The sequence below is a fragment of the Balaenoptera physalus genome (genome assembly GCF_965194825.1).
Source record: "Balaenoptera physalus genome assembly, chromosome: 21".
Lineage (NCBI taxonomy): Eukaryota > Metazoa > Chordata > Mammalia > Artiodactyla > Balaenopteridae > Balaenoptera > Balaenoptera physalus.
Window position 1 is genome coordinate 23,882,451 of NC_138902.1, and position 26,987 is coordinate 23,909,437.

Genomic DNA, 26,987 nt, shown 5'->3' on the forward strand with positions numbered 1-26,987 from the left:
CTACATCAGCCTGAAAGAGTAACAGAACTTCCCTTATGTGTGTAACTTACTAATGAATTGAAGTAAAAAGATGCACAGGGAAGCATACAGCTCATGTCCTTGTAATGTCCCTTGCAATTTATACAGCAAATGGAATTATGGACAATCCACTATGACAATATTCTTCAAGCCAGTTAAATGAGTAATGTTGTTTAGTCTATGTAACTCAGAAATATACTAGCATAATTGTAAAAAAAAATAATAAATACATGATGTAACTAATGAAAAACATTGAAATGATTTAAATTTTGTGCCTGCTGCTTTTAAATGGCATCGTATAGTTTTCGCCACATAATTATTTTCTGGTTTGATGGCAATATTTTAATGAAAGTTTTCAGGCATTTTGTAAGAAAAAATTACATTTAGTATCCTATTACTTCAAAAAGCTTAAAAAATAGTCTATCAGCTTGAGTCTGAATATAAGCAGGTATCCTTGGGGCCTATTCCTGCTGCCCAGGCATCTCCCTAGTCAGAATATATTCCTTTACTCCCCTGAATCAGCCTGACCTAATTCCCTCCATCCATGCTTGATCTGACCATTTGAGACCCAACAGGTGTACTTATTGCTGAAACCCATCCTTCTCTATCCCAAGAAGCTACTGAAGCTTCTAGAGCTCAGCCCCAAACTGAACGTCCAGTACTCCTGGCCAGGCAGGATCCATCCCTGGTCATTGCATTGGACCTCTTTCCCAACACAATTCCCAAGAAATGGACTCTTATGGGAAGGATGTTTCTTCAGTACTTCTTAGAGCGGAAGAAGAAATCAAGCCCCATAATAAACAAAAAATTATGTCATGTAGACCCCAAAGCAGAAAAAAGTGAAAGTCTAGGCAAACTGCTAAACACTTTTTATTCTCTCTGCAAGAATACAATTATTCATTTTAAACCTCTGTCATCATCAGTTTTTTTTATTGTGTTCAAATTTGTTAATCTACAGCTCAATTGTTAGTCAACATACAAACTATTTTGTAATATTTTAACATGTCACCTGATCAGCCTGTGTTCTGACTTAATGTTTTTAAAGAAAACCCATTTTTAAATATTTTTCCCTCCTTTGGGGGATATAAGCTCTGCCTTTAGCTGGGCCTGTCAAGGAACTGAAGAGTGGTACTCATTCACTTTTGGGTTGTGTGTACCTATCTTTAGTCCTGTCTGAATACAGTTTCAGTGACTGACAAAAAAGTACCACCATAACCTTGAATTTGTGGTTTCATCTTGCTCAGTGTTCTTATCTCTGACAGCAGCAGAGAGGAAATGTGTTCCCTGGCAGTCATAATCACAGCTCAGGACACAGATCCCTGTGATAGGATGTTAAAACTGAAGTTGTGATTTAAACTCTAAGGTGACAGATTCGATATCAAAGTGAGTTGTGAGACAGAAAAAAAGAGTAGATCTTGCAAAAAGTATTTGGAGGAGAATGCATTAGAGCAGGGGTCCCCAACCCCTGGGGACTGTTCCTAACAGTTCCTGTTAGGAACTGGGCCACAGAGCAGGAGGTGAGCGGCGGCTAGCGAGCGAAGCTGCATCTGCCGCTTCCATCCGCCCCCCCATCACTCGCATTACCGCCTGAACCATCTCCGCCACCACCCCCACCCCACCCCGGGTCCGTTGAAAAACTGTCTTCCACGAAACCAGTCCCTGGTGCCAAAAAGGTTGGGAACCACTGCATTAGAGAACTCTCAATTTCCCCTGAAGAATCGAATAGCATCAGGAATCAGAAGATATTTGCAATAAAGTGATTTTGGAGAGAGATTTGGGGGTGCTATGAGTTCTCTCCCACATCTTTCCCACAAGGAAAGGTGAGTAGGGAGCCTGCTCTAATTTCAAGGCTGGTTAGAGGGACTTCAATGGGATCCTTCAGACATGGAGAGGATATGTGTCGCTACAGCATGGGGTCCACGGGAGCCTGACAAGACCTGATTGGGCGGCCTAGCTGGGGATGAGCCAAAGGAAAAGTGGCTGTCCTAGTATCAGGTCAATTCCTAGATTGCTCAGGGAAAAGGCAGTGTTAGTATTTCTTATGGATCTCAGATGTACCCCATGGCATCATTTAAGGACCTGCTCAGAGGGCTGACTAGAGGTGTAAACTAGCCTCAGCAGGGAGAAGCTAAAAATGTCCTTACATTCCTAGGGGCTGCAGGAAAAATAAGGGACCTGCAAAAATAGAAAAGAGAGTTACATTAAGAGAATTAGAGATACAGTAGCTAATGTCCACGATGGCTCTCAATGATCGTTTTCTCCTAGTCCACGTGCACTGGTTAGTCCCCTCCCATGTTGATCAGTATTGTACGACCAATAGAATATAACAGACATTATGGTGTGGGACTCTCAAAACTAGTTCATAAAAGGCATTGGAGCTTCTGACTTGGTCTTTTAGGTTGCTCACTCTGGGAGAAACCAGCTGCTATGGTGCGAGGACACTAAGGCTGTCTCATGGAGAGACTCATGCAAAGAAAAAGCAATTTGCCAGCTATGTGAGTAAGCCGTTCTGGAGGGGGATCTTCCATCCTCAGCCAACACATGACTGCAACCTCATGAGAGGCCCTACAGTACTAGATAGAACTGCGTGAACAGGCTACTCCTGCATTCCTGGTCCATGGAAACCATGAGACACGACAGATGATCACTGTGGTTTTAAGCCACTAAATCAGGGTTGATTTGTTATGCAGCAATGGATAACCAATCCAGATTTCGACACTAGGAATGGGGCGCTCCTAGAACAAAAAACCTAAAAACTGACAAAATGTGGGTGCGGCTTTGGGTTCGGGTGGCAGGTGAATGCTAGATGGACCATGAGGGGAGTGATATTGAAAGACTAAAGGACGTCAAAGATACTGTTGCATAAGCATAAGCTGGATGGCCTTTGAGCAAGCTTTCAGTTATAGTTTAAAGAAAAGGAAGGAAAATGTCATTAGGAGAAAAGGGATCTTTTTTATCTAGTGGCAGAAAGTTGAGCAGTACTGTTGTGTAGTAATGTGGAAAGTAGAAAATGTACCTCAGGTACTTAGTAATCTAGCTAAGGAGATTTCCAAGTTGGGTTAAAGGTGCTGCCTGACTTCTTATTATACTAAAGTGCAAAAGGGGAGGGACAAGTTTCTTCCCAGTCTCTGTTTCTTCCCAGTCTCTCCAGACAATAAATGTTGCTAAAATTAAGTGGTTTCTGGGTAAGATCAAATCCAGGTTACAGCCAAGACAGTATGGTCTAAAGGTAAAGTCCTCAGATATATCTAAGCTAATACTTCAGAGAACTGTTCAGACAAAAAGCTCTCCAAGGGTTTCTGGGGTATATGTCACAGATCCTTTACATTAAATAATAGAGTTTTTAAGAATCACCAGGGCGTTGACTCTCAGAAGCCTCAATAGGGGGGTCTAAGGTAGAGAAAGGTTTATCTTGAAGAGATTTGTAAGTGTGGCTTTTATCTAATGGAGTGAGCCCTGATAAGACAAACAGGAAATGTACAAAGTTTTAAAGAGATTGCACTAGTAGAAACATCTCCATCTTGGAACAAAAGATTCAGAGACAGTGCAAAAGCAATAGAAGGCCATGAACCTCCCAACCCTCTACAGGCAGAAACCAAGATGAAAACTGCTCAGCTGTAAAAACAGTGGTCATTTCATAAGAAAAAGGAACGAATCAAAAGGCAGAACTAAGGGCATCTCAGAAGGCTGAACCAGAAACCACGTAGTAGTAGAAATGATTCCCAGCCAAGAACCTTCAAGCATATGCCCTGCTGTTTTTTAGACTTCCTATAGACAAGTGACTTCTAAGTGCCTCACATTTTCCCTTTTTTTGAATGGGGAAGTTTATAGTGGTTATGCTGTGTCTGTCATACCATTGTATGTTGGGTGTGTTCACAGGTCTTCAGGTCAAGAGGAACTATACTTGAGGGGCTGTACTTGACGAACTGTACCTAAAGAGTCTCATCGGAACCTGGATCTGATTTACATGACAAGACCTCAGACTTTGCAAAGATGTCATGAGATGAGTCTTAAGGGGGCCTCTGGAGGAGGTGAATGTCTTTGCATGTGGGAGAGACATGACAAATTGTGGTACCCAGTTTTCAAAATGGCCCTCAATAATTTTCACTTTTGTAAGCATGCATTTGTTTAGTTCCTTTTCACAATGAACCAGAGTTGGTCTGTGTGACCAATAGAATACGGCAAGCATGCCAGTTTGACTTCCTTGGTTTCTTTTACTCACTCTGGGGGAAGCCAGGTGCCATGTCATGAGGACACTCAAGTAGTCCCACTGAGAGACCCACATAGAGAAGAACCAATTTTCTAGCACTCATCTGCCAGTCACATAAGTCAATTTACAAGTGGATCTTGAAGCCCCTGTAAAGTTATTATATGACAGCATCCCAGCAGGCACCTGTCTGCAACCTTATAAAAGACCCTAAGTTAAACCAGAGTTTCTCTCAAATTCCGAACTTACTGAAAACCATGAGAAGTAATAAATTATGTTTCAAGCCACAAAGTTTAAACATGATTTTTTACACAGCAAAAGATAACTGATACAGCAGGTGAGAGATCCTTGAATATCTCCTAGACCCACAGAGCACTCATGCTCTTCCAGTGAGGATTTCTCTGTGCTCCTCTCCCTTTTACCTCCCTGACATAGCTGCTAGCAAGTGATGTACGTGGTGAGCTAGAATGCAAAAGGAAGCTAACTCTCCACCCCCAATCTTCCCTGGCTGCAAGCAGACACCTGCCTTAGCAGAACAAAACTAGAAGAGAGGGGAGAGCCTTACAGGAAAGGAAGATTGAAATGTTGATTATTATAGGGACAGAACTTTTTCATTTCTGATTCAAGACAGCAGTATTCCAAAAATTCCATATTTTGGAATTTAAAATGATTGTGTTACTTAACAATATCTGGAAAGAGCCATGAGAGTCCCTAAGTTTTTGTCTAAGCAGGGAGGGAGAAACGTAGCTGCCATGGGTGTTTGCTGTGGAAAAATTAATTTGTTTTGTGATTTCTTCCATTAGGTGGTACATGTTTAACAAGACTACATTCCTAAAAAAATTAAACAATGCAAGAAAAGATGATAAATCTTCCCTCAATAAAACTTCCTCTGCTAGCCTCTGTCTTTCCTTCTTTCCATTATTATCAAAAACATCCTGGAAGCATGTATACTTAAAATGGGTACATTTTATTGTATGTAAATTTTATCTTAATAAGGTTGATTTAAAGAAAAAAACACTGCTTTTTCTCCTCATACCTACTTCTGCTTCTTTATTCCTTATCTTAGTCAACGACCCTATCATTGTCTTACTTTTTCAAGACACAAATTTTGAATCCACACTTAATCCTTCCTTTCTCTCGTCTTTTTTGCAAAAGCTCAGTTTTCAAACCCTATCAGTTCTACCTCCAATAGTGTATCTTCCCTGTTCCTTATTGCTGTTCCCTTCAGGTCATCACTCTCCCTGGCCTAAATCATTGTCACAAAAGTTTATTTGCTCTTCCTAGCTCCTTTCGATGTCTCCTAGACCCCGTACACTCTGATTACATTTTTTCCTGAATTTGTGGAGTTCTAGTTCTTTTTATATAAAATATAAATCAAATCATTTTGTTTTCTTATTTAAAAGCCATCCTCGCATTTCCCTTAAAGTAGATTTTTTGGATGGGGTATTGAAAGTTATCCACAAACTTGCCCAAAGGCTATTCTAGATACGTTTTCTGCCAGGTATAGTTATGTATCCCATTCTTTACTCAATTACCAATAAGCCGTGAGCAGACTGCTTTTTTGTTTGTTTTCTGATTTTTTTACACTCTATTCCTTTTCCCCTTTCCTCACCTGGGAAACTCCTAGTTATTATTAAAGACCACATTCCATTGTCATTTCCTCTGGGAAGTCTTACCTAAGGGTTCCCATCTTCTCTAATAGAACTAATACATTTCTTAAACATTTAATCCTTAGATTCGGTATAACTTTAATTTGGTACTTATTACATCTTTTCATAACCACGTGTTTGCTTACATCACAGAGTGCTCCCCATGAAGGTGAAGGCCATGACATGTGTGGTGGAGACTGCAGAGCTACTCCCAGATTCCCCCTCCAGGGCCGATTCCCCTGCTCCTGGGAATAGTGGCTGCCAATGGCTACGTCTGTTTCCCTCTTTGGGAAATGCCCTTGACAGCAAGGAACTGCCTCATTCAAGACTACATCACTTTCTAGGGGCAGCCTAAGAGTGCAGAGATACAGAGATCCAGCCTCCCTGTCTCAATTTGGGACAACTCTGAAGGGCCACCCAAGCTCCAGAGAGCTGCAGAGAGTTAGGCAAGGCTGCAACTGTTACTGCATTGCAGCTCAGCCAACTCTGCTCTCTGACCAGTTCTGCCTTCCTCACTTCTATGCATGTCTGTCTCCCAAGAACATTCACCAATAAAGCTTCTCTGGGCAATTCCTGGTCCCGGGTCTGATTCCAAAGATTCCAATCATGTCATTTCCCCCCTCTGTTTTTTCTTAAATTCTATCCCAGTGTCCAGCACAGCGGCTTACACATAGCCATAGTGAGTTCTTATAGTTTTTTGGGAAAAAAAAAAAGAATTGAGTTTTATAACATTAATGTTCACAACATTAATAGTACTAGAGTTTAGCTATATTATTAATTAGAAAGGCTTTTGTTTAATAAAATGTAGAATAATTTCATAAGGACATGAATACATCACTTAGATATATTACACATGGCTAATAATAGTTTTCTTTACATTCTGATTAAATTAAGGTGTTCTAATAAATATTTTAAAAGTTCAATATTATTAGAAACAAAAAATTGCTCTTTAGCAAATATGCAAGTCTTTTTTAGTCTATGTAACTACATAAGAGGATATTAGAAATTCAGATAAAAATATTTGTAGAACTATCATCATAGTGTTATATAATATTGTATTTAATACAGAAAAAAACTACAGATGTGCTATAAGTAGGGAAATAATTGCACGATTTTGATATATTCATGAAATTCAAACTGTAAAATTTAATACTTAGTTAATATTTGCTTAGGAAATACATTTAAGTGGAAATTCTACTAGTTCTGAATTCTAAATGTTTTTATCTATTAAAAGTTATATAAAATTCTGACTTTACTCCCCAATAGACAGTAAAAAATAATGTAAAACTATCTATCTACAGCTCAGTGTCTGCAATATAGAATTTAATAATCTGCTTCAGCAGAATTCCAGACCCAGGCTAAGTCGAGTTGCTCCGATCCAGAGTCTGCTCTCTCTCCCACTTTTTTTGTTTCTTATTGGCACCCAGAGGTTGTTGCCCTAGCAACAGAGAAGTTCTGGAGGCAACTTCGCCAGGATGCTCTTGGAAATCAGAGGCTATCTGGACCCAAGAAAAAATTCTCCAATGTCTTTCTCACCCGTATAATTCGTTTAGTTTGGGATTTAAACAAAATTAATGCTATGGATTGATCAAAGAGGATTTTATTCAGAAGGCCAATATATAAAAGGGATAAAAGTAAATAAGTCTGGCTGGGGCAGGAAGAGGAAGGCAGTTCTGGGGGTGCCCAGAGTGCACAGTCTGAACAGCACTGATTTATTGTTATTATTGCCTATTTGTATGATTCTCTGCATTTCACAGAATGACTAATGTGGTAAATTCCCATTCAGTAAATTACTACAGTATTTATACAAAGGTAGGGCCTTCAACATGAATCAGCAGAACAACAACAAAATAAAATGGATAAAGCAATCTACAGTAAAAAGGAAACAACTGTTTTTCATGAGTGTCAATTGATTTTCCTTTGAAGCAGTTTACTAATTCAGAAGTTGCCTGGATTACACCAAGTTGTCACAGTGGAAAGAACAGAGAATCACTAAAAAGTGAGAGTGGCAACAATAATCTAAGGAATATGAACCATTCATTCATTCAAAAAAAAGAAACTAGCATATAAAATTCTCATTAAGTAAGCAGAATATCAAGAATATTGATATTTTTCAAGTGACTGTGCCTTGAAAAAGATAAAGAGTGAAGATAAAGAGTAAATGACACTCTTCATATTTTTGTTACGACACCAACTGTTTAGATGTGTGACATTCAGAATACTCAAATGCTTGGTTGCTGATTTTACTTTTTCATTTAGAAATCTGGTATGTGGTAGACAGCTCAAAACTATAGTCACAAAAGCCCTCTGTATAAACTTTGTACAACGGCTACTGAATATTCACATGGAATCCCCAGTTAAGCATTTCAACTGACTGTAACTGTCTTTAAGAAGTGAGGGTAGAGGCCACCAAATGCCAGGGGCAGCATTAATTATCAATCAAAGAATCAAAGCAGGGAATCAGAAAAAGAATGGAAACACCAAATATATAATTAGAACTTGGGGACAACTCTGTTTGAGATGAAGAGAGCTCTGTGAAAATGGCTTACGGGTTATTATTATTGCTCAATGCTATGAATTATATTCTTGGTTGCTGTGATGTGGCATGCCGTTGGCTTGCCATTTTACATTGCCCAGAAATAACTGGAAGTTGTTATTTCTCTTGGAGGAAAATATGAGCTGGATTCGAGAAGTAACATCAGCACATGGAAAAACTAAATTTTCCTCATTGTAATGATGATAACATACAAAAGTACTATTCATATGACCAAATCTTAGGTTGCAGAGATTTTTTTTTTTTTTTTTTTTTTTTTTTACTGTTTCTTGCCCTAATGGAATCTATTCAATTCTTACTGTCCTCTCATTTTTATGTTCCATTTTCCCCATCATTCTTTTGGTTGTAGGAGTTCTGCTCCAGATGTCTAATTAGCCAGGTTATTATAAATGGAACAAACAAAACAGAAAAACAATTTATCCAACTCAAAAAATTACTTAAACACCATGTGCTCAGACTTTAGTATTAAGGATCAGTATATCTGGATGCAAGTTGTACTTATTCTTGGCACAATGAAACTCCTAGATTCTGAGTGAAAAGTCTTAAGTGAGGAGGTTATTGTGGAGATCAAATAATCCATCCCAAACAAGACTATCATGAATTAACATGTAAATAGATTGGAAACAGATGTCAGTATCTTCAAACACAAGAAATGAGAGAATTTTGAATAATTTTAAATAGAAAAGCAAATGGTTATGAAAAATGTTTCTCTTTTTCAAAGCCCAAGGTTAATGAATTACATATTTATTATTTCAAAATTCAGAATATGTGAATGGAATCCTCTACACTTTAGAATCAGAATTCTAAGAAATATCTCATTATAATAATCACAGAATGATTTCCTTTTTAAAAACATTTTTTCCCCAGCTCTCTGGTGGCTCACTTTTCCTTAAAAAAGCTATAAGATTTGGCTTATTTTTCTTTCTCATAAACAATGAGGATCTTAGTGAATAAATACTTCTTTAAAAATCCACATACTTTAATGTTATTGCTTGGCTATGTCAAAATTAAATTGCCAAATTCAAAAGCATTACAATCAAACGCATTTTTCTAAGACCATTACATTTTTGTTTGCAAAGTGGTAAATTGTACTAATTCAAATTTTTTGATGTTTCAGACTAAACTTTAAGAATTCTATGTGTGTCATTTTTCCTTTTACTATGCTATTTTCTTTACTTATCATATGTGACATTATGAAATACTCTTTAAATTCTAGTCAATTTTATATGTTACCTAATACTTTTCCCCCAAGAGTTCAGTAAAAAGGAGTATTTGCAGTTCCCATTTGTAAAAAAGACAATGTTTTATCCCTTTATTTTGTGTTAAATAGTGAGCAGCATTAGAGAAAATCACTAGCTTTGTTAAAAAAAATCTGATAATCACTTAAGCAAAAGTATAGAATAATATCCTGGTAAAACAAAATAGGGACCTACTAAAATTCTGCATATGAATTGCGGTTTAAATGATACTTGACAGTGATGTGATTTGGACTCCTGAATCTACATGCTATTTTTCAATTTTAGTGCCTACCATTTAATATGTCACAAGCATAATGACTTTAGCTTAATGATCACATGTATGAGATATGTGATTGCATTTAGATATAAAACTTGGTTTACATTGAAAGTAATTATGAGGAACCTCTGATGGTTTTTCTCTTCTTTCTTGGATCAGCCTTAATTTCCTTAATATGCTGTATAATTGGGACTAATGCCAAAAACATTTTATAGTTTCATAGCAGATTAGACCATATCTCATTGGGTGAAAAAAGGAAAAAAATAAGATCCTGTTTTTAAATGACTTAAACGTTAACAGCATTCATTAAAAATAATGTAATGTCAAAATTCATACACAATGTCATCACCCTCCTTTTTACCTCCACTTCAAAACATTTATGCTTTTTAGGGAGGACAATACTATTAACAAGTGAATGTCAGACCCAAAAATTATTGTTTGCTTCTATTATGCCAGAGGGGAGAAAGATAATAGACTGTATGTAAGTGTCTCACTAAGTTGACTATAGCATAAACAGTTGTGTTTCAGAGTCACATTGAGAGATTTTTTTTTTTCTTCAACAATAGGTTACACTGACCATGCAATTTTTGAAATTGTTGGTAAAAGAGGCTAAAATATCAGGTTGACTGTGGCATTGGAGTACTTTCTTTTTTAAAGTCATCTAGAAACGATCATGAACTTGCAGTCAGGACATACTCCTGAAGCTTTATTTCGGTCACACTCCAGCAGCATTTAGGCAGGATTTACTCTGAACCATTCTTGGGAGGAGTCGGCAGTCTCTGGCATTCAGCCTGCCCTCAGCTCCCACCGCCTCCATGAGCTGCTGTCTCCACCCTCATTTATCTCATCAATATTTTGGTGGTAATGATGAAAAGATTAGGGGTGTATTCGGTCTGTGGAAATAGACCTATTGTTGCCACCTTGAGCTGGAATAAGATATATTTGTCTTTTTTCACCTTGTAGCAATTACAATAATGAAGATTAATAATTTCTGCTATTTTTAACATATTCAAAGGAGGGTTATTTTGTAATTCCAACATTCAATACATTCTGATATGAATGCTAGTATCTTCCAACATTCCTTTAGATAGTTTAGGATACACTCAAAACTATCTAGCTGGGGTTCCCAAATGCCCAAATGATTGAGGTTCTCATTCCGGTCGTTAGAATTCTCTCTATCACATGGCAACTAGTGGGGTTGTCTCCTCTATGAAGCTGATGTTAGTATACACAGCAGAACACCCTCTCTGTTCCTCCAGTACTTATTTTACAAATAAAATATGTTGTTTTTCTTATCTCAGTCTTGGTCTCTTTCTTCACAAATGTATGATTAATACTAATTTAATGACCACCTACACTAATCAGTATCTTCAAGAAAAACAACAACCACAACAAAACCTGTGGGGTTTTAGTGCCCAGCTTTAAAATCTTTCATGTAACAACCCTATATTAATTAATGCAGGAACAACTCAAGCAACTGAATACCCTGGTTAGAGGGATGTCAGAATATTGTTCTGCAGTGAATGAAAGCACTGTATAAAAAATGATTATGACTACACATGCATTGTTCGCAGAAGTGTGTAGTGTGAAAGGCATTATGAGACTGCCTCAAAGGAACAAAACCAAGAATTTAAGAAAGAAATTGATGAGATTTTTGGCATTCAGCACCAGACCTTGTTTTTACTAATGTGTTTTTTGGTAGTGGATCTCCTACCTTTTAACTTTTAAATTTTTTTGTGTCAAATACATTTCAGAAATCTACTTTAATGCTCCATTTTCAGCATGATATATACACAGTATTTATGAAAAATCTGAAGATTACTCATTGGTCCCCTTCTAATAATAAATATAAAAGTAGAAGTCTTATTGAAAAATTGGCACTTAGAAATCCAAAGACCTTACACACAAAAGGAAAGCCAAATATTTGTGGTAGTCAGTCACCATTATAAATAGATTCATAGCAGCAAATCAAATGTAACATTAAATAATTCTGAGATGAAAGTAAGCATTCTGTAAAAATCTGACACTATGGAGCAGAAGGTTGGTTCATTTTAGGTGGATGTTAGAAGCAGGTGTTCTTTGAATTTAATGTTTCTACTTAATATTAAAATTGAAATTTTAGTTCATAGTGAAAAGAACAGCTCTGTAGGATACTAGAGTTTTCTTTCTTTTCACGAAGTAGCCAGGCTGCCATTATTCCCTAAGCTCCAAATTGAGAGGAAAAGTGTCTGTTTAATATCTCATAAAATAGGTAAAATTCTTCATTCTAATATTTTAACCCAGGAAAAACTAAAAACATAAAATTGATCCATGGCTCAAGACTTACTGTCTAACTTTAGTAAAAAGGGAATACTCAAGATAATAATAACACCAAAACCAGCAAAAAATAAAACACACACATGCTCACATTAAAGCAGCCCTTCCGCCAACACAAAAGCCTGTTTTTCAAGCTAACTTTTTAAAAAAATTTTTATTGGATGGAGTACAGTTGTTTTACAATGTTGTGTTAGTTTCTGCTGTACAGCAAAGTGAATCAGCTATACGTATACAGATATCCCCTTTTTTGGATTTCATTCCCACTTAGGTCACCACAGAGCACTGAATAGAGTTCCCTGTGCTATACAGTAGGTTCTCATTAGTTACCTATTTTATACATAGTATCAATAGTGTATATATGTCAATCCCAGTCTCCCAAGCTACTTTTTTAATTGGTCATTTTCTTTGAGAAATTTCCTAAAAGTCAGTTGCCTTTGATAGCAGAGTGTTTTCTTCCCCTCTGGGTACTTCTCATGGCCAGTTAGAGAATTTGACTAAATTATAGTTCAGTAGCTGAACAGAGTTGCATTTCCAGTTGTCTAACTCCACCTGCAGTATTGATCAAGATGTGTTAAATAGGTTTTGGGTGTCTTGAAGTGGAATATTGTGTTTCAAGGCTGAGTCAATTGCATAATGATTCTCATCACTCACTGACTAGTGAGTTGTGGCATCACTACAAAGTTGTGATCGTGTGCCCAGGTCACACCTGAACAGCTGGATACATCTTCACTTCTGATTTTATTCCAAGTTGGCAACTTTTCAGTTAATATTTGATTTGCAGTGCATGAAAAAATATGTTCTGTTCAACAATTGATGTTAATTATTTCTTAATTTTGCCTGTGGGGTGAATAGTTTGGTTAACTGATACGGCAAAACATGAACAATTTGAAAAAGGACCCATTATAAAGTACTCTAAGGGATTAAAGTCCTAGGAAAACTGATGGTTTTATGTTTCTCATTCTAAAACTTTACTGAAGATGGTTACCATAAAAATATGTACATTGCTCAATGGAAATATATTGACCACATTTATAAGCACGGGAGCATTGAAAAAAGACTAAGGAACTGCACACAGAGTTGTAGCAATGGTTACAAATTATAAAGAGACTACACTCTAAAATATGTACATTTCAAGGGAGAAATAGTGGATGCCAACAGTAATTATTCTAAAGTAAAAGATGAACACAGAATAAATGTTAGAGTGAAAAGAACACTCTTAGGGACAATAGAAGGTGCTTTAAAGAGCTAATTTAAGCATAAATACCTTTAAAAAAGGGAATTCACCTTCCTTTCTACTTACTTTTTTTTTAATACCTTTGCTTATTTATTTTATTTTTGTTTGCATTGGGTCTTTGTTGCTGTGCGCAGGCTTTCTCTAGTTGTGGCGAGCAGGGGCTACTCTTCATTGCAGTGCTCAGGCTTCTCATTGCAGTGGCTTCTCTTGTTGCGAAGCACGGGCTCTAAGTGCGCGGGGTTCAGTAACTGTGGCACGTGGGCTCAGTAGTTGTGGCTCGCGGGATCTAGAGCACAGGCTCAGTAGTTGTGGCACACGGGCTTAGTTGCTCTGTGGCATGTGGGATCTTCCCGGACTAGGGCTCGAACCCGTGTCCCCTGCATTGGCAGGCGGATTCTTAATCAATGCTCCACCAGGGAAGTCCCTCTACTTACTTCTTATATGTCAGCCCCACACCTGTCCCCAGTGTTCAAAAAGCCAATGCTCCAATGGTTCCCAAACCTTCAAGCTAAAACTCTTAAAAGGCTTTTATCTTTTCCTTAATAAGAACGTGGTAAAATGAGATTGTTGAGTTTCATATTTGAATTTTGCATTTCAACCTTCTCTAGCGATTGTGGAAAAGAAGAGCACCACGTCACTGCAGTCTGCCCATTGGCACACATTATTTTTGACCCTATTTTTTCAGTGTACCGCAAAATAGCATTGGGTAGTATGTCATTGCTTCCTCCTATTTCCTGTATATACAGCACTACCATACAGCATGTCATTGCATTTCATTGTTTACATGCCTCCCTCCCTTGCTAGACTGTGAGATATTTAAAGACAGAGAATATATTTTTATTGCTCTCCAAGTCTTTTTTATCTTGTATAACACATGGCACATCGTAGGTGTTCAATAAATATTTATTCCATCAAAAATACTCTAGATATTCTTGCAGTTGAACATACATACTATGTTTTAAATTCAAGTATTCTCTTTTTAGTTTTATTTCAGATTTGCCTTTTATTTTAAAGGCAGGCAGAAAAGCAATCCAAACTTGTTTCTCTGTGTTAAGCTAACATGGGCATTTAAAAAATAATACAACACTATGATTTCACTAAACTAGGAAAGGTTATTTTGGAGCTGCTGGGACTTTAGATATTTGAAGTAGTAATTACTTCCTCCATAAATGTTACCTTTAGAGTCAAATACTGCTTTCCTGTTGCAGTTCAACTTTTTACTTAAAGGAAAATAACTTCTATTCACAATTCACTGTGCTATACTATTACATGTAGTAATTCTCCTTTTCATTTGTTTTGGTAGCATTGTAAAGTCTATGAAGCATCATAATAATAACAATAGTAGCTTACATTTTTTCAGTATTTTTTCTGTGCCAAGCGTTTCACTAAGCACTTGACATGTGCTATGTCATTTAATACCCACATAAAACTTATCATGTGTATGACCTTATATATCTCTACTTTTTAATCTATCTATCTATCTATCTACCTATCCATCCATCCATCCATCCATCCATTAATTTTCCCATTGGTAAGCCATTTAGTCAGAATAATAATATAGGGAGAATCATCTTTACATTTTGCATTCTTGGTTCTTTCAAGTTCTGCGTATCCAGTAATAAAATTTAATACCATATTTTGCATAATTCTGGAACAATGACCTATGTTAGTAAAGTACTTGTGTAAGCATTTATAAAACAAAAAAACAGCATATGTTGGGCTGTACTTAATTAAGTACTATCAAGTCACTGCAACTAAGAATCCAAGAGTATTTCTTCTAAACTGAATGGATGAGATATCAACTCTTACCTGAAAATAATCAACACTTCATGTGGAAACTGCTATAATTAACAACTTACCATAGACTTGGGTTTGGTTCCAGAACTGGCCACTGGGGTGGAAGATGGTAGGTCAGTGGACTCGGTGTTAGAAGACAGATTTATTTGTGTCTGATTTACCGAAGTGTTATCTGCTCCACTCTCAGATCCTGATTCCAGATCCTATGAAAAAAATACATTGATATGAAGGGCATGTCCACACTCTCTACATGCCTTTCTCCCACCTCCAACACCTTTCCACCTCCTCCTTCTCCCAAGACACATGGACACACCACAGAGTTATGACAACCGACAGTGACACGTCACCCATAACCAAGCATTATTTTGTATTAACAATTGTACTCTTCAGAGGGTCTGATTTTAGAATGCAAATACTGAAAAAGAGAGAGTAAACTACTTTCATAATTTAACAGCTGATTGTGCATTGGAAAGGGCAGTAGGGGCAGCTAGCCGGGACACTGCAATAAGTCAGGAGGAAGAAGTCCATAGACAACCCTTGCTCATTGTGTGACTTTGAGTAACTCACTCTACATCTCTCTTGCAACAGGGTTATGAGTGTCAAATGAAAAGACAGTTCTCAGCTCTTCTCACCTCACTCTCTTCTATGTTCCCATCAGATCTCCATGGTGACACCTACCATAATAGCCTGGAATCATTTAGCTCAAGTGTATGTCTATCTAATGAACTATAAGCTATTTGAGGGCAGGAATTACACTTTGTCATGCGCGATTCAATTCCCTCATTTGAAAATGAGTATAATGATAGCATGCACTCATACAGGTTTATGAAGATTAAGCAAGATATATGCAAAGTGCATGTAACAGGCACATAATCATTTTCATTAAATGCTGGGCATTACTGTAAATATTGTTATTATTAACATCATATGCCTTCTGAGCAACTAGTGCACAGTATGTGGATAAGACATGTCTGTTGAATGAGTGCAATTACACGGTAATCCCTCCAAAGGCTGTGCATTTAATTTACCAAATGATATCTTTGTGTTATATGTGAGAACACAGAGGAAAGGCAAGGGTGAGGAGAATGCAAAGGGGAGGGAGTGAAGGCACACATCACTCTATAATTTTAATGTGAGAAAATTATTTGATAATCTTTACGTCCACTCTTTCGACATCTCAACTTCACCATGGCCCATATTGTTAAATATCATCTACCCTGAACCCCGACTCTCTGGTCTTAGGCTCTATCATTCTCTTGTTTCTCTATGCTCTGCCATACTTGCTGTTTGTCAGTCCTCCTAGTACACCAAGGTGGTGTTTATGGCAGGGACTATGCCCTTTCTTGTCCCTTGTCCAAGTATTTCCCTTTGCTGTCCCTTTCTTGTCACTCAGCTCTCAGTTTGAATATCACTACCTCAGAGAAGCATCCTTTGACAGTTCAAGCTAAAATAGTTTCCTCTCTTCAACCACCACAGTGTATCATTTTCTATTTTACAATCTTATTACCTTGTTTATCTACCACGTATCAACAATATCCATCCATCATCTCTACCTATGTATGTACGTATGTATCTATCTCTCTATCTGACCATCTATCCACCTTTCATTCATTTCTATTTCAAATCTTTTTTGTCTCCCTTTATTGGAATCTATGCATCACAAGAGCAGGGGCTTCACCTATCTTGTTCACTGATACATTCCCCAGGCTTAGAATAGTGCCTGACACCTAGAATATGCTCATAAATATTGTTTTATGAAAGAATAACCAAACTGGCAAATATTAATATGTAACCAAGGAGGCACAAGATCTGTACACTAGAAACTACAGGACACTGATGAAAGAAATTGAAGAAGACACAAATAAATGGAAAGATATCTCATGTTCCTGAATTGGAAAAATTAAAATTGTGAAAAATGTCCATGCTACCCAAAGTGATCTATAGATTTAGTGCAACCCCTGTCAGAATGTCAATGGCATTTTTCATAGAAATAGGAAAAAAAAATCCTAAAATTTGTTATGGAACCACAAAAGACCCTGGACAGCCAAAGCAATCTGAGAAATGATAACAAAGCTGGAGCCATCGCATTCCCTTATTTCAAATTATAGTACTGTAGTAATCACAACAGTATGGTACTGGCATAAAAACAGACACACAGACCAATGGAATAGAACAGAGAGCACAGAAATAAAAGCATGCATATACAGTCAACTAACATTTGACAAGGGGGCCAAGAATACTCAATAGGGAAAAAATAGTCCTCTCAATAAATGGTGTTGGGAAAATTGGATATTCACATGCAAGTTAATGAAATTGGACCCTTATCTTACACCACTCACAAACCTTAACTTGAAATGAATTAAAGACGTAAATGTAAGATCTGAAACTGTGAAACTCCTAGAAGAAAGCATAGAGCAAAAGCTTCTTGACATTGGTCTTGGCAACAATTTTTTGGGTATGACACCAAAAGCACAAGTAATAAAAGCAAAAATAAACAAATGGGACTATATCAAACTACATGGCGTCTGTACAGCAAAGGAAACAATCAACAGAATGAAGGATGCAGCCTATAGAATTATGAGAAAATGTTTGCAAACCTTAGATAAGGGGTTAATATCCAAAATATATAAGGAACTCATTCAACTCAATAGCAAAAAACAAATAATCTGATTAAAAACTGAGCAAAATACCTGCGTAGATATTTTTTTGAAAGACACACAAATGGCCAACAGGTACATGAAAAGGTGCTCAAGATCACTAATTATCAGGGAAATGCAAATTAAAACTACAATGAGATATCACCTCACACCTGTCAGACAGCTATCATAAAAGGGAATCCTAGTGCATTGTTGGTGGGAATGTAAATGAGTACAGTCACTATGGAAAACAGTATGGAGGTTCCTCAAAAAATTAAAAATAGAACTACCATATAATCCAGCAAGTCCACATCTGCATATACATCCAAAGGAAATGAAATCACTGTCTTAAAGAGACATCTGCACCCCTATATTCATGGCTGCATTATATTCACAATAGCCAAGACACAGAAGTAACTGAAGTGTCTATTGATGGATGAATGGATAAAGAAAATGTGGTATATATATATACAATGGAATATTATTTAGCCATAGAAAAGAAGGAAATTCTGCCTTTTGTGACAACATGGAAGGACCTGGAGAGCATTATGCTAAGTGAAATGAGCCAGACAGAGAAACACAAATACTGTATGATCTCACTTATATATGGAATCTAAAAAAAAGGCCAAAATAGAAACAGAATGAAGTGGTGGTTGCTAGGGGCTGGAAGGTGGGGAAAATGGGGACATGCTGGTCAGAGGGTACAAGCTTCCAGTTATAAGAGGCATAAGTTCTGAGGATCTAATCTTCATTTTGGTGACTACAGTTAACAACACTGTATAATATATTTGAAAGTTGCTAAGGGAGTAGATATTAAATGTTCTCTCCACACACATACACACACACACACAATTATAATTATACCAGTTTATGGACGTGTTAACTAACCTTACTGTGGTAATTATTTTGCATAAAAAAACTGTATCAAATCATCACATTGTACACCTTAAACTTATACAATGTTGTATGTCAATTCTATCTCAATAAAGCTACAAAAAAAAAGAGAAGAAAAAAGTGGAAAACAAAGATAAAACAGAAAGGGTACAAAAGACATACATAACAATAATAAATATGAAACATAATACTAAATTCTTTCAGTGTGTGTGTGTGTGTGTGTGTGTGTGTGTGTGTGTGTGTAAAACATATAACCAAATTTCTCATGCCCTGAGTGCTTTCAGATTAAGGGTCATCTATTCTTTTTTGCACAGAAAAGACATTTTAACCTAAGAGAAAAATGATTCATTAAGATTTCAAATTAAATCAACATCAAATGGATAGTCATAAATAGCAGGTTATTTATAAACATCAAATGCATAATCATAAGTAGCAGGTAGTTTACAAGCCATTTATATTTTACATTTATGTTTATCAGGAATCTTTTGCACGAATTTTGCCTTCTTATTTATGATCTGATTAGGCAAATAACAGGGTAACCTTGCACCCTTCTAACAATACAATAATTCTGAGGTGAAATAATAAATATTAAAAAAAAATTTTACCATTTAAAGACAATACTGTATAGCCATTCTCTGCTTCCATGTTCACAAACTCTATGTGGAAGATATTATTATCACCACCTGATGGATGATGAAGCCAAAGCTTAAGGCAAGTAACTTGACCAAATTCATGTTCTGTGGCAGGGCTGACGTTAAAGCTCAGATCTGCCTGACCCTCACTTGTCAGGCTCTATCAAGGCAGCCTTCTATACATTTTTACATCTACCCTTATTTTAGTATTTTTTTCTCTTTGAAGCCATTCTTAAAGACTCCAGCCCATATTATTCTTTACCCCCTTTATTATATGTACAACTCACTCCAGCCTTTTCTTACAAATAATCTCAAACTGAGGTCACTGTTTCATTGCATGTCTTGCCCTCCTTGCTAAACTGTACATTCACAGTGGAGTATGAGGGTGTGGCAGAGGGGGTTTCTCCTCTGAATCTGGGACAGTACTCCTTGGTGGACAATCAAGGTCATAATTATTTGTTATAATCCACTTATTCCATGGTACAGTTATCAAAAGGAATGGAAATCGCATGTGGAAAAAATTTTGATGACAAGAGAATGTTAAAATTAGCTTTAAATACCAAGGAACAGAAATAAAGAAAAAGGGACGACCTAGAAAAACACAGAGACAAAAAGAAGTTTCTAGGGATGCAGGCTATGTCTTATTTACCTTTAACCCAGTGTCTGGTGTGAGTGAGTACATGAGAGAAGGCAATGGTATTAACAAATACTGAGAGAAGGCAATGGTATTAACAAATACTAAATATGTACTCTGTGCCAGATCTTTGCAATGCATCTCACACGTGTTCTTTCATTTACTCCTCCCAACAAGCCATTAAGTAGGAAACAATGTCTCCTTTTTTTACATGAACCTGAAGTTGAGAAATTAAATACTTTTCTTATGTTCTCAGATATTCAGTTGTACAGCTGGCATGTGAACTCAGGCCTGCAGACTCCAAAGTTTATGTTTCTACTGTATTATTTGGCCTATTTCAAGTATCTGTTGAACTAAAAACTCAGAAATACATATTTATTTACAGAATTAACCATTGTTCAGCAAGGGTGGTGATGGTCCATGAGATAGTGCATGCAATATAAAATCCAGTTTACACTTTAAATGGAGGCAGAGATGTAGATGCAGACAAATCCTAATCATCACCCACCTTAGCTCTTGTTTTGCATTGTCTTTACCACTCAACAAAGAACCATATCTAGCAGGTAAGGGCTATTTTGCTCTCTGAGATGGAGACAACAACATGGAGTTGTATTTAGCAGAAATCTGGACTGTGCTTTTTTCCCTAGGTACATGGGATTGAGGAAAGGTCAATATAGAGGGGAAAGGGGAGCAATTAAAGAGACAGGGAGAGATCAGCAATTCACACCAGAAAACTTTAAAGAGAAAATGTATTCCACACCTACGTTAATGGCAAAAGTACTGAGAAGCATCTCCTATGGAAAAACTGGGCTTTAAAGTGTTGATGAAAATGAGTTTGAAGCTTCTACACCCTTCATATGTAAACGAGAAAACATCCCTTCTTTTTGGCCTCAGGAGATCACTTTCACTGCGTTTCCTCCATCTGCGTGCCTGTCCTACTAAAGTATGTGCAAGACGCTACGGCGGCACCAGGGATGGAGTAAGCGATTCTGTCTGGGAAGACAGAAGGAGATTTAGGGAAGACTTCACTGTAAAGGAAACATTTGAGATGAATCCTGAAGGATGAAGAAAAATTATTAAAAGAAAAATGTCATTCCTACCAGCTTTCTAGGTCAAAGCATTTAATTTCATATTTATTCATTTTTTAATCAAAAATATTTTTTGCTCAAGCTATCAGATTTCCATTACAGCCAGCTAGGAAAGGCAGTATGGGATAGTGGTTGAGTGACATGGCTCTGAATCAAGACTGGCTGGGCTTCTGTGCCAGCTCTGGCACATACAATTACTGTCTCTATTCTTTTTACTCATCTGAACAATGTAGTAAGGAATGATTGTGTTAACATACATAACGCATTTAGAACAGTATTAATACTTCGTATATACTAAGGTTAGCTATTATTTTAACTTGTTTATTGACTTTGAAATATTCTGCACCACAGTCAGAATGAGTCTTGAATAACTTCGGAATCAATAATAGAACTATACAAATTAAAGAATTTGATACAGAATAGTTCTATTTTGAAAGGTGCTTATATATACGTATATATAACATTTTCCACCCCTTTGATCTTAGGTAATTACAAAATTTCTTGACTTAATGTGTTGATTACTGAATATCAAAAGTGATAGATTAATTGAAAAGGAATGCATGGCTTAATTATAAGTAAATTCTACCATCACATTTGCTAGATCTGCAAAAACTAAGCCATTTAATTGAAGCTAATATTAAATATGTAAAGTGTATAGACATTTTGGAATCTATGTCTTCTAAATTTTATTTTGAGTGTTAGAATCTGATAGGAGTGTCTATCTTATTTGAAATTAATGCACAGTAGAATAAAATTTTCACTCTGTCTTATTCATTGTCTTTCACTAAGTGAATTTTAGAGTGTTCTCAAGCTGATTTCATCTAAATTCTTTTTTGTAATATGCTTGGTTAGTTCAACCAGCATCCAGCCATCCATCCCTCCATCCATCCATCCACCTACCCACCCACCCATCTATACACCCATTCATCAACCCACACATTCATCCAACCAACCATTCATCCATCCAACCATTCATCCATCTGTCCAGCAAATATTTATTAACCATCTTCTATATGCAATGTAAATTTGTGGGACACTGGAAATAAGACACTAAACAAGATAAACAGAGCACTGCTAATGGCGTTTACAGCATATCAAGGAAGACCAACAATTAGGGAAACAATGACAATGAACAGAATCTGATCACTAGGAAGCAAAATAATTTCCCAAAATGACCCTCTTTCCTGTCTAATAATAACCATTTTCTTTTGAGTCACACACTTCTCTTATGGACTCTGCATGAAGCCTAGAATGATTTGAGTGACATTTATGGAACACTATCAGGGTCACATGTGGGTAGTGGGGCCATCCAAGATGTTTCATTTGCAAGAGGGACTATACGAAGTAGAGACATCACGTTCACATGCAAAGAAGTGGGAAGTGGGAAGCTCACAGGGACTTGCCGCCGAAGGTTGGTTGGTGTGCTGGACGGAGAAGAGCTGGTGCTGAGAGCGTTCTCAATGTCCTGATCAAGCTGGTCCAGTTTCATGATCAGCAACAACATCGAGTCTAGCCGCACCCTATCTCGATCTTCTCTTATTTCCTGAGGAACAGAACATGTTGTTACTGAATCTGAAAGGCCATTTCTTGGAAAAAATAAAAAGTTCTCTGTTCTTCAATGTGACAAAAAGGACACTGAATAATAGGCAGTCTTCTACTTAAGGGGGAAGGGAAGTTCTATTCTGTACCATCAATGTGCTCTTCATTGGAAAGATACTGACCACCTGCCAAGAAAGCATTTTACATGCATATTAAATATATATTTTCTAGAGCAAGGCACAATGAAAAGGAAGTATAACATCATATCAGTACTGATACTTACTTACAATTTCCGATTAATTATTCTTGAGAAAAGTTGTATATTTACTCTTCTTTTGTCAGAGTACAAATCAATTATAACATACTAATAATTGTTTGCGGGTTAGATATTTAAGGATGCATACAAGATAATATTTTTGGATGAATATTTCTGAGTATAGTAAAACATAGGAAAAGAAACAAACAAGGCAGGATTGTTCAGTTTTGTTTTGTTTTTTTGCATGGGGCCATTTACTTACTGCTGCTTCAAGCTATGTCATTGCCAATATTTATTTTCAAGCTTCTTTTCTTTCACACACTTTTGAAAAAAGCCTCCACAATCGTATGAATAATGGTTACTTATTCTGAGCTCTCTATAATATAGACATATTTATGGAAATAGTTTTGTTTATAAAAATAACTAAAGCTTCTTACTGACCATATAGAGTTACTTGGGCATGACTGTTCACTATTCTTGGGTGTTCAAATCAAGTCAGTTAGTATTAGAAAACTTTCAGACTTTCTGTAATGTGCAAGATATCAGGGCTGGGCAGAGTACTGGGTAAAAAAACAAAACAAAACAAAACATGGAAAGCGCTGTAAGTTTCCTTAGAAGCATAATCTATTGAGGGATGTCACAGACTCAGGACCAGCCCTTTTGAGGCAAGTCATCATTTGTGACTCATGTTGCCCTTGCCATCTTCTCATCTGTCTGAGATATTTACCTGGGTGAAATCAGCTTTAAAAGGACCATCAGTGGTGACCTCAAAGGGAAACTGTACCATGATGGAAGCCTGAGGGGTGCCGGCACAAGGGAGTAATTTGGAGGCTTTGCTGAGGTGATGGGATTAGTAGCGGTATGAATGAGGTGACTGTCTGAATCAGATCTTTTGTTTTGGGCCTTTTACTTTTAATCACCCTGAATTCCCTAGTCACCATTAGGGGGGACCCCAAAGAACGAGGACTCGGGTAATTTCATGGATTCATCTAATGCTATAGATGAAATTAGATTAGTTAATATTAATAATAATTATCTGTTAATATTAATAGCAGACTGTTAATAATAATAATTATCTTTCACATGTCAAATAATTGGTTAATTAGATTAAGTTGGTCAAAAAATCATTAATTCAGCTAACATGGACAAGTTATTTGGGTAAGCTGAACTTGTGCTTGGTTTAAAGATTAATGTCAAATTGAAAGACCTAGTCCTGTTTCCACAAAGTCATTAATTTTGAGAATAAATTAAGAATTTTTTTGAGTTATGTTAATTCCTTTAGGGTACCATGCTATGATTATTTCTTCAATTTCCTTCTATTGTCCCTGCTGTCTAAAACATTTAATGAGGCTCTGACAGAGAATTACAGAACTTTTGTCATCATAAAGTTTTATTGTGCTTAAGAAGGGCCAGGATATTTGCAAACAGACCTGAACCTTACTATACATCATATTCCTCAATGCTACAGAACTTTGTTATATTTAAAAGAACATTATTTATAGTAAAACCCTGCTTATACCTTAAAATAGAGTCCCAGAAATATTAGCGATTACTCAGTTTAATTCTCTTCTAAATAATCCAGTAAATGGAAGAATCTGCCTGAATAGAAGACTCAAAGTCCCCTTAATTACTCCCCCAATGTGTTTGCTTATATAATTTCCTTCTCTTTTAAACCAAAGTTGTGTTTGGCAAGATAATGTTCTTTGCATCTCTATACATATCCACGTATGTTTTTGTGTGACTGTCTTTCATTCCCCAGTAATAACATCCTCAAGCACAAAGATGAAGTTTTTCTACCTGGCAGACACAGAGTCAAGTTCTACACTGCATACGCAATACATTTTCAGGAATAATAATAATAATGAAATCAACAGGAGCAAGTGAAATAACACTTCCCAAAGCCTTAGAAAATATATCTTGATATTTTTCCAGCTACTAAGTTAATGTTGGAAAAAACAGTATACCCTGCAGCTATCCTAGACCTATCAGTAGTAGCCTCAGAAACTATTTGTCTTTGAATTAACTAGATGCTGAGTTTGTGCTTTAAAAACTTTTTCAAATCCATTGGCTGAGTATCAAGTTATTTTAAATTATCTGCCAAAAGAATAAAACAAAACAGCCTGGGTCTAAGATATTTCTTTAGAGAAATAAGCCTTTTGATTTTCCCTTTTCTTCATGGATGCTTCCTTATTCACCATCTATTACAATGTTCAGCCTGAAGTGTCAAGTACACAGACTCATATAGTATGTTACACATTAGTTAAACGTCACAAAATGGAGTTGGCTACAAATCAGATGCTTTGGATAAAGTTTTTGTCCTTGTTGTTAAAGCCCAAGTATGAATATTTCGCAAAGTTCTAACCTTTCATATGTCCATGGCTAAACTCCAGCGAATAGCTCATGCCTGAAAACAGAGCTGTGCATTTGCAGATTCTGGCGAGGTTGAACCCTACAGTGGAGCTTCCATTTCATGCTGTCACTATAGGCCAGGAAGAGGAACTTCTTAATAAGCGAAGCTGCCTTAGTTCTAGGTATTTCAGTAACTTAACCCCCTTACATCAAAGCCAAGATGTGAAATTCTCTCCCCTCCCATCTTTCTTTCCTTCTTTCCTGCAGTCACAGCTATTCTGGGCCAAGTACTATGAAAGAGACAAAATGTTCATCACTGAACAAGAGATAGAAAATCTCTGCTGTCCTGAATATTATAGTCAACATGAGAAGACAGATAACTAAAGTTAACAAATTCATAAATAAGATCGTTTCCTATAGGAACAAGTGTAAGAAGAAAATAAATAGGGTAATGAGGTAAACAGTAACTGCAGGGGGAGGGTCCCACCTTGTAGAGGGTAGTCAGAGAAGAAGTGGGAGTAAACCATGATGGGGTGAAAAAAATGAGGTAGAGGAGAGAAAGATGGAGATAGAGATGGAGAGAGAGAAAGGGAGAGAGAGAGAGAGAAAGAGAAAGGGAAGGAAGGAAAGAAGGGAGGGAGGGAGGAAGTGAGGAGTGGTAGAACTGGGAAAGCAGTGTCCCACGCAGGGTGAAGAGTGATACGAGGACACTGAGGTAAGAATGAGTTTGGTGAATAAGAGGATTTGAAAAAAGGTTAGGGAAGCCAGGAGAGGGAAAGTGAGTGAGGGAGTGAGTGGGTGCTAGGACAAAATGAGGTTGAATATAAATAGGAGTCAAATTATATTCTGTCATGAAGGTCACTATAAAGAGGTCAATTTTATTCTTTGTGTGCTGCGGGGCTATGGGCAGGATGTAAGCAAATGAGTGATTTACTGTGCTTTTTTAAACTTTTAGAGTTCTCACCACATATTGACAACCAAACATTTTTGGAACCTCACCATATTTTATGTCCAGCAATGCCACACGACTAATACACCCTGGTTTCCATTCTTTCCAGCATACAGAAACTATGTTTTGGAAGAACACCAATGACCACAATTTATTGCAAGACACCTTTGAAGCATCTGGTCCAATTCTTTACACTTTTATTTAACAGTCGTTCAAGATATGTTTATTGACCATCTACTACGTGCTATACATTATTTCATAGGAAGCAACCAATTTCATATTTTGTACAGTTATAATTTTTAGAAATGTTATGGAGACAAATTTTGCCTTCCTCTAACTTCCCAGTTTCTCCCTCCAGAACCAGATAGCATAAGTAGTGCCTATTCCATGAAACAGCCTTTCAAATATTTGAAAAACTATGTTGTGCCCATTTTCTTCCTTTTCTAGGTAAATCATCCTCAGTTCCTTTACTTCTTATATGACATGTTTTCAAATCCTTATTAGTTCTGTTTACTCTTCTCTGGATATAATTCTGTCAATGACCCAATTAATGGTTGGTACCAGGATTAAATATATTACTCTACATGTTCTCTGACCATGAAGACAGAGAAGGCAAGTATTTCCCCATGTTCTGTATACCCTCTTTAATGCAGCCTAAGAATTAAGTGCCTGTTTAGAATATGAACAGGCTATTCTTAATGGGATAGCCACAATCTGCTT

At 36.8% G+C, this 26,987-nt stretch overlaps 1 protein-coding gene and 1 long non-coding RNA gene across 6 annotated transcripts in view; one reads left to right on the top strand and one right to left on the bottom strand.

Annotated features, from left to right (window-relative positions):
* DLC1 (DLC1 Rho GTPase activating protein) overlaps window positions 1-26,987 on the bottom strand; it is a 407,206-nt gene that overhangs the window by 285,949 nt on the left and 94,270 nt on the right. For all 5 annotated transcript variants that reach the window (XM_082444583.1, XM_082444577.1, XM_082444585.1 and 2 more), the window contains 2 exons: window positions 22,568-22,717; window positions 15,353-15,493 (listed from right to left, as the gene is read on the bottom strand). In XM_082444583.1, the coding sequence (XP_082300709.1) occupies window positions 15,353-15,493; window positions 22,568-22,717 (291 nt within the window). The remainder of the gene's footprint in view (window positions 1-15,352; window positions 15,494-22,567; window positions 22,718-26,987) is intronic.
* On the top strand, window positions 1,646-5,583 carry LOC309651755. The gene is made up of 2 exons (XR_014258366.1): window positions 1,646-4,049; window positions 5,029-5,583. It is a non-coding gene; the product is annotated as an uncharacterized lncRNA (long non-coding RNA).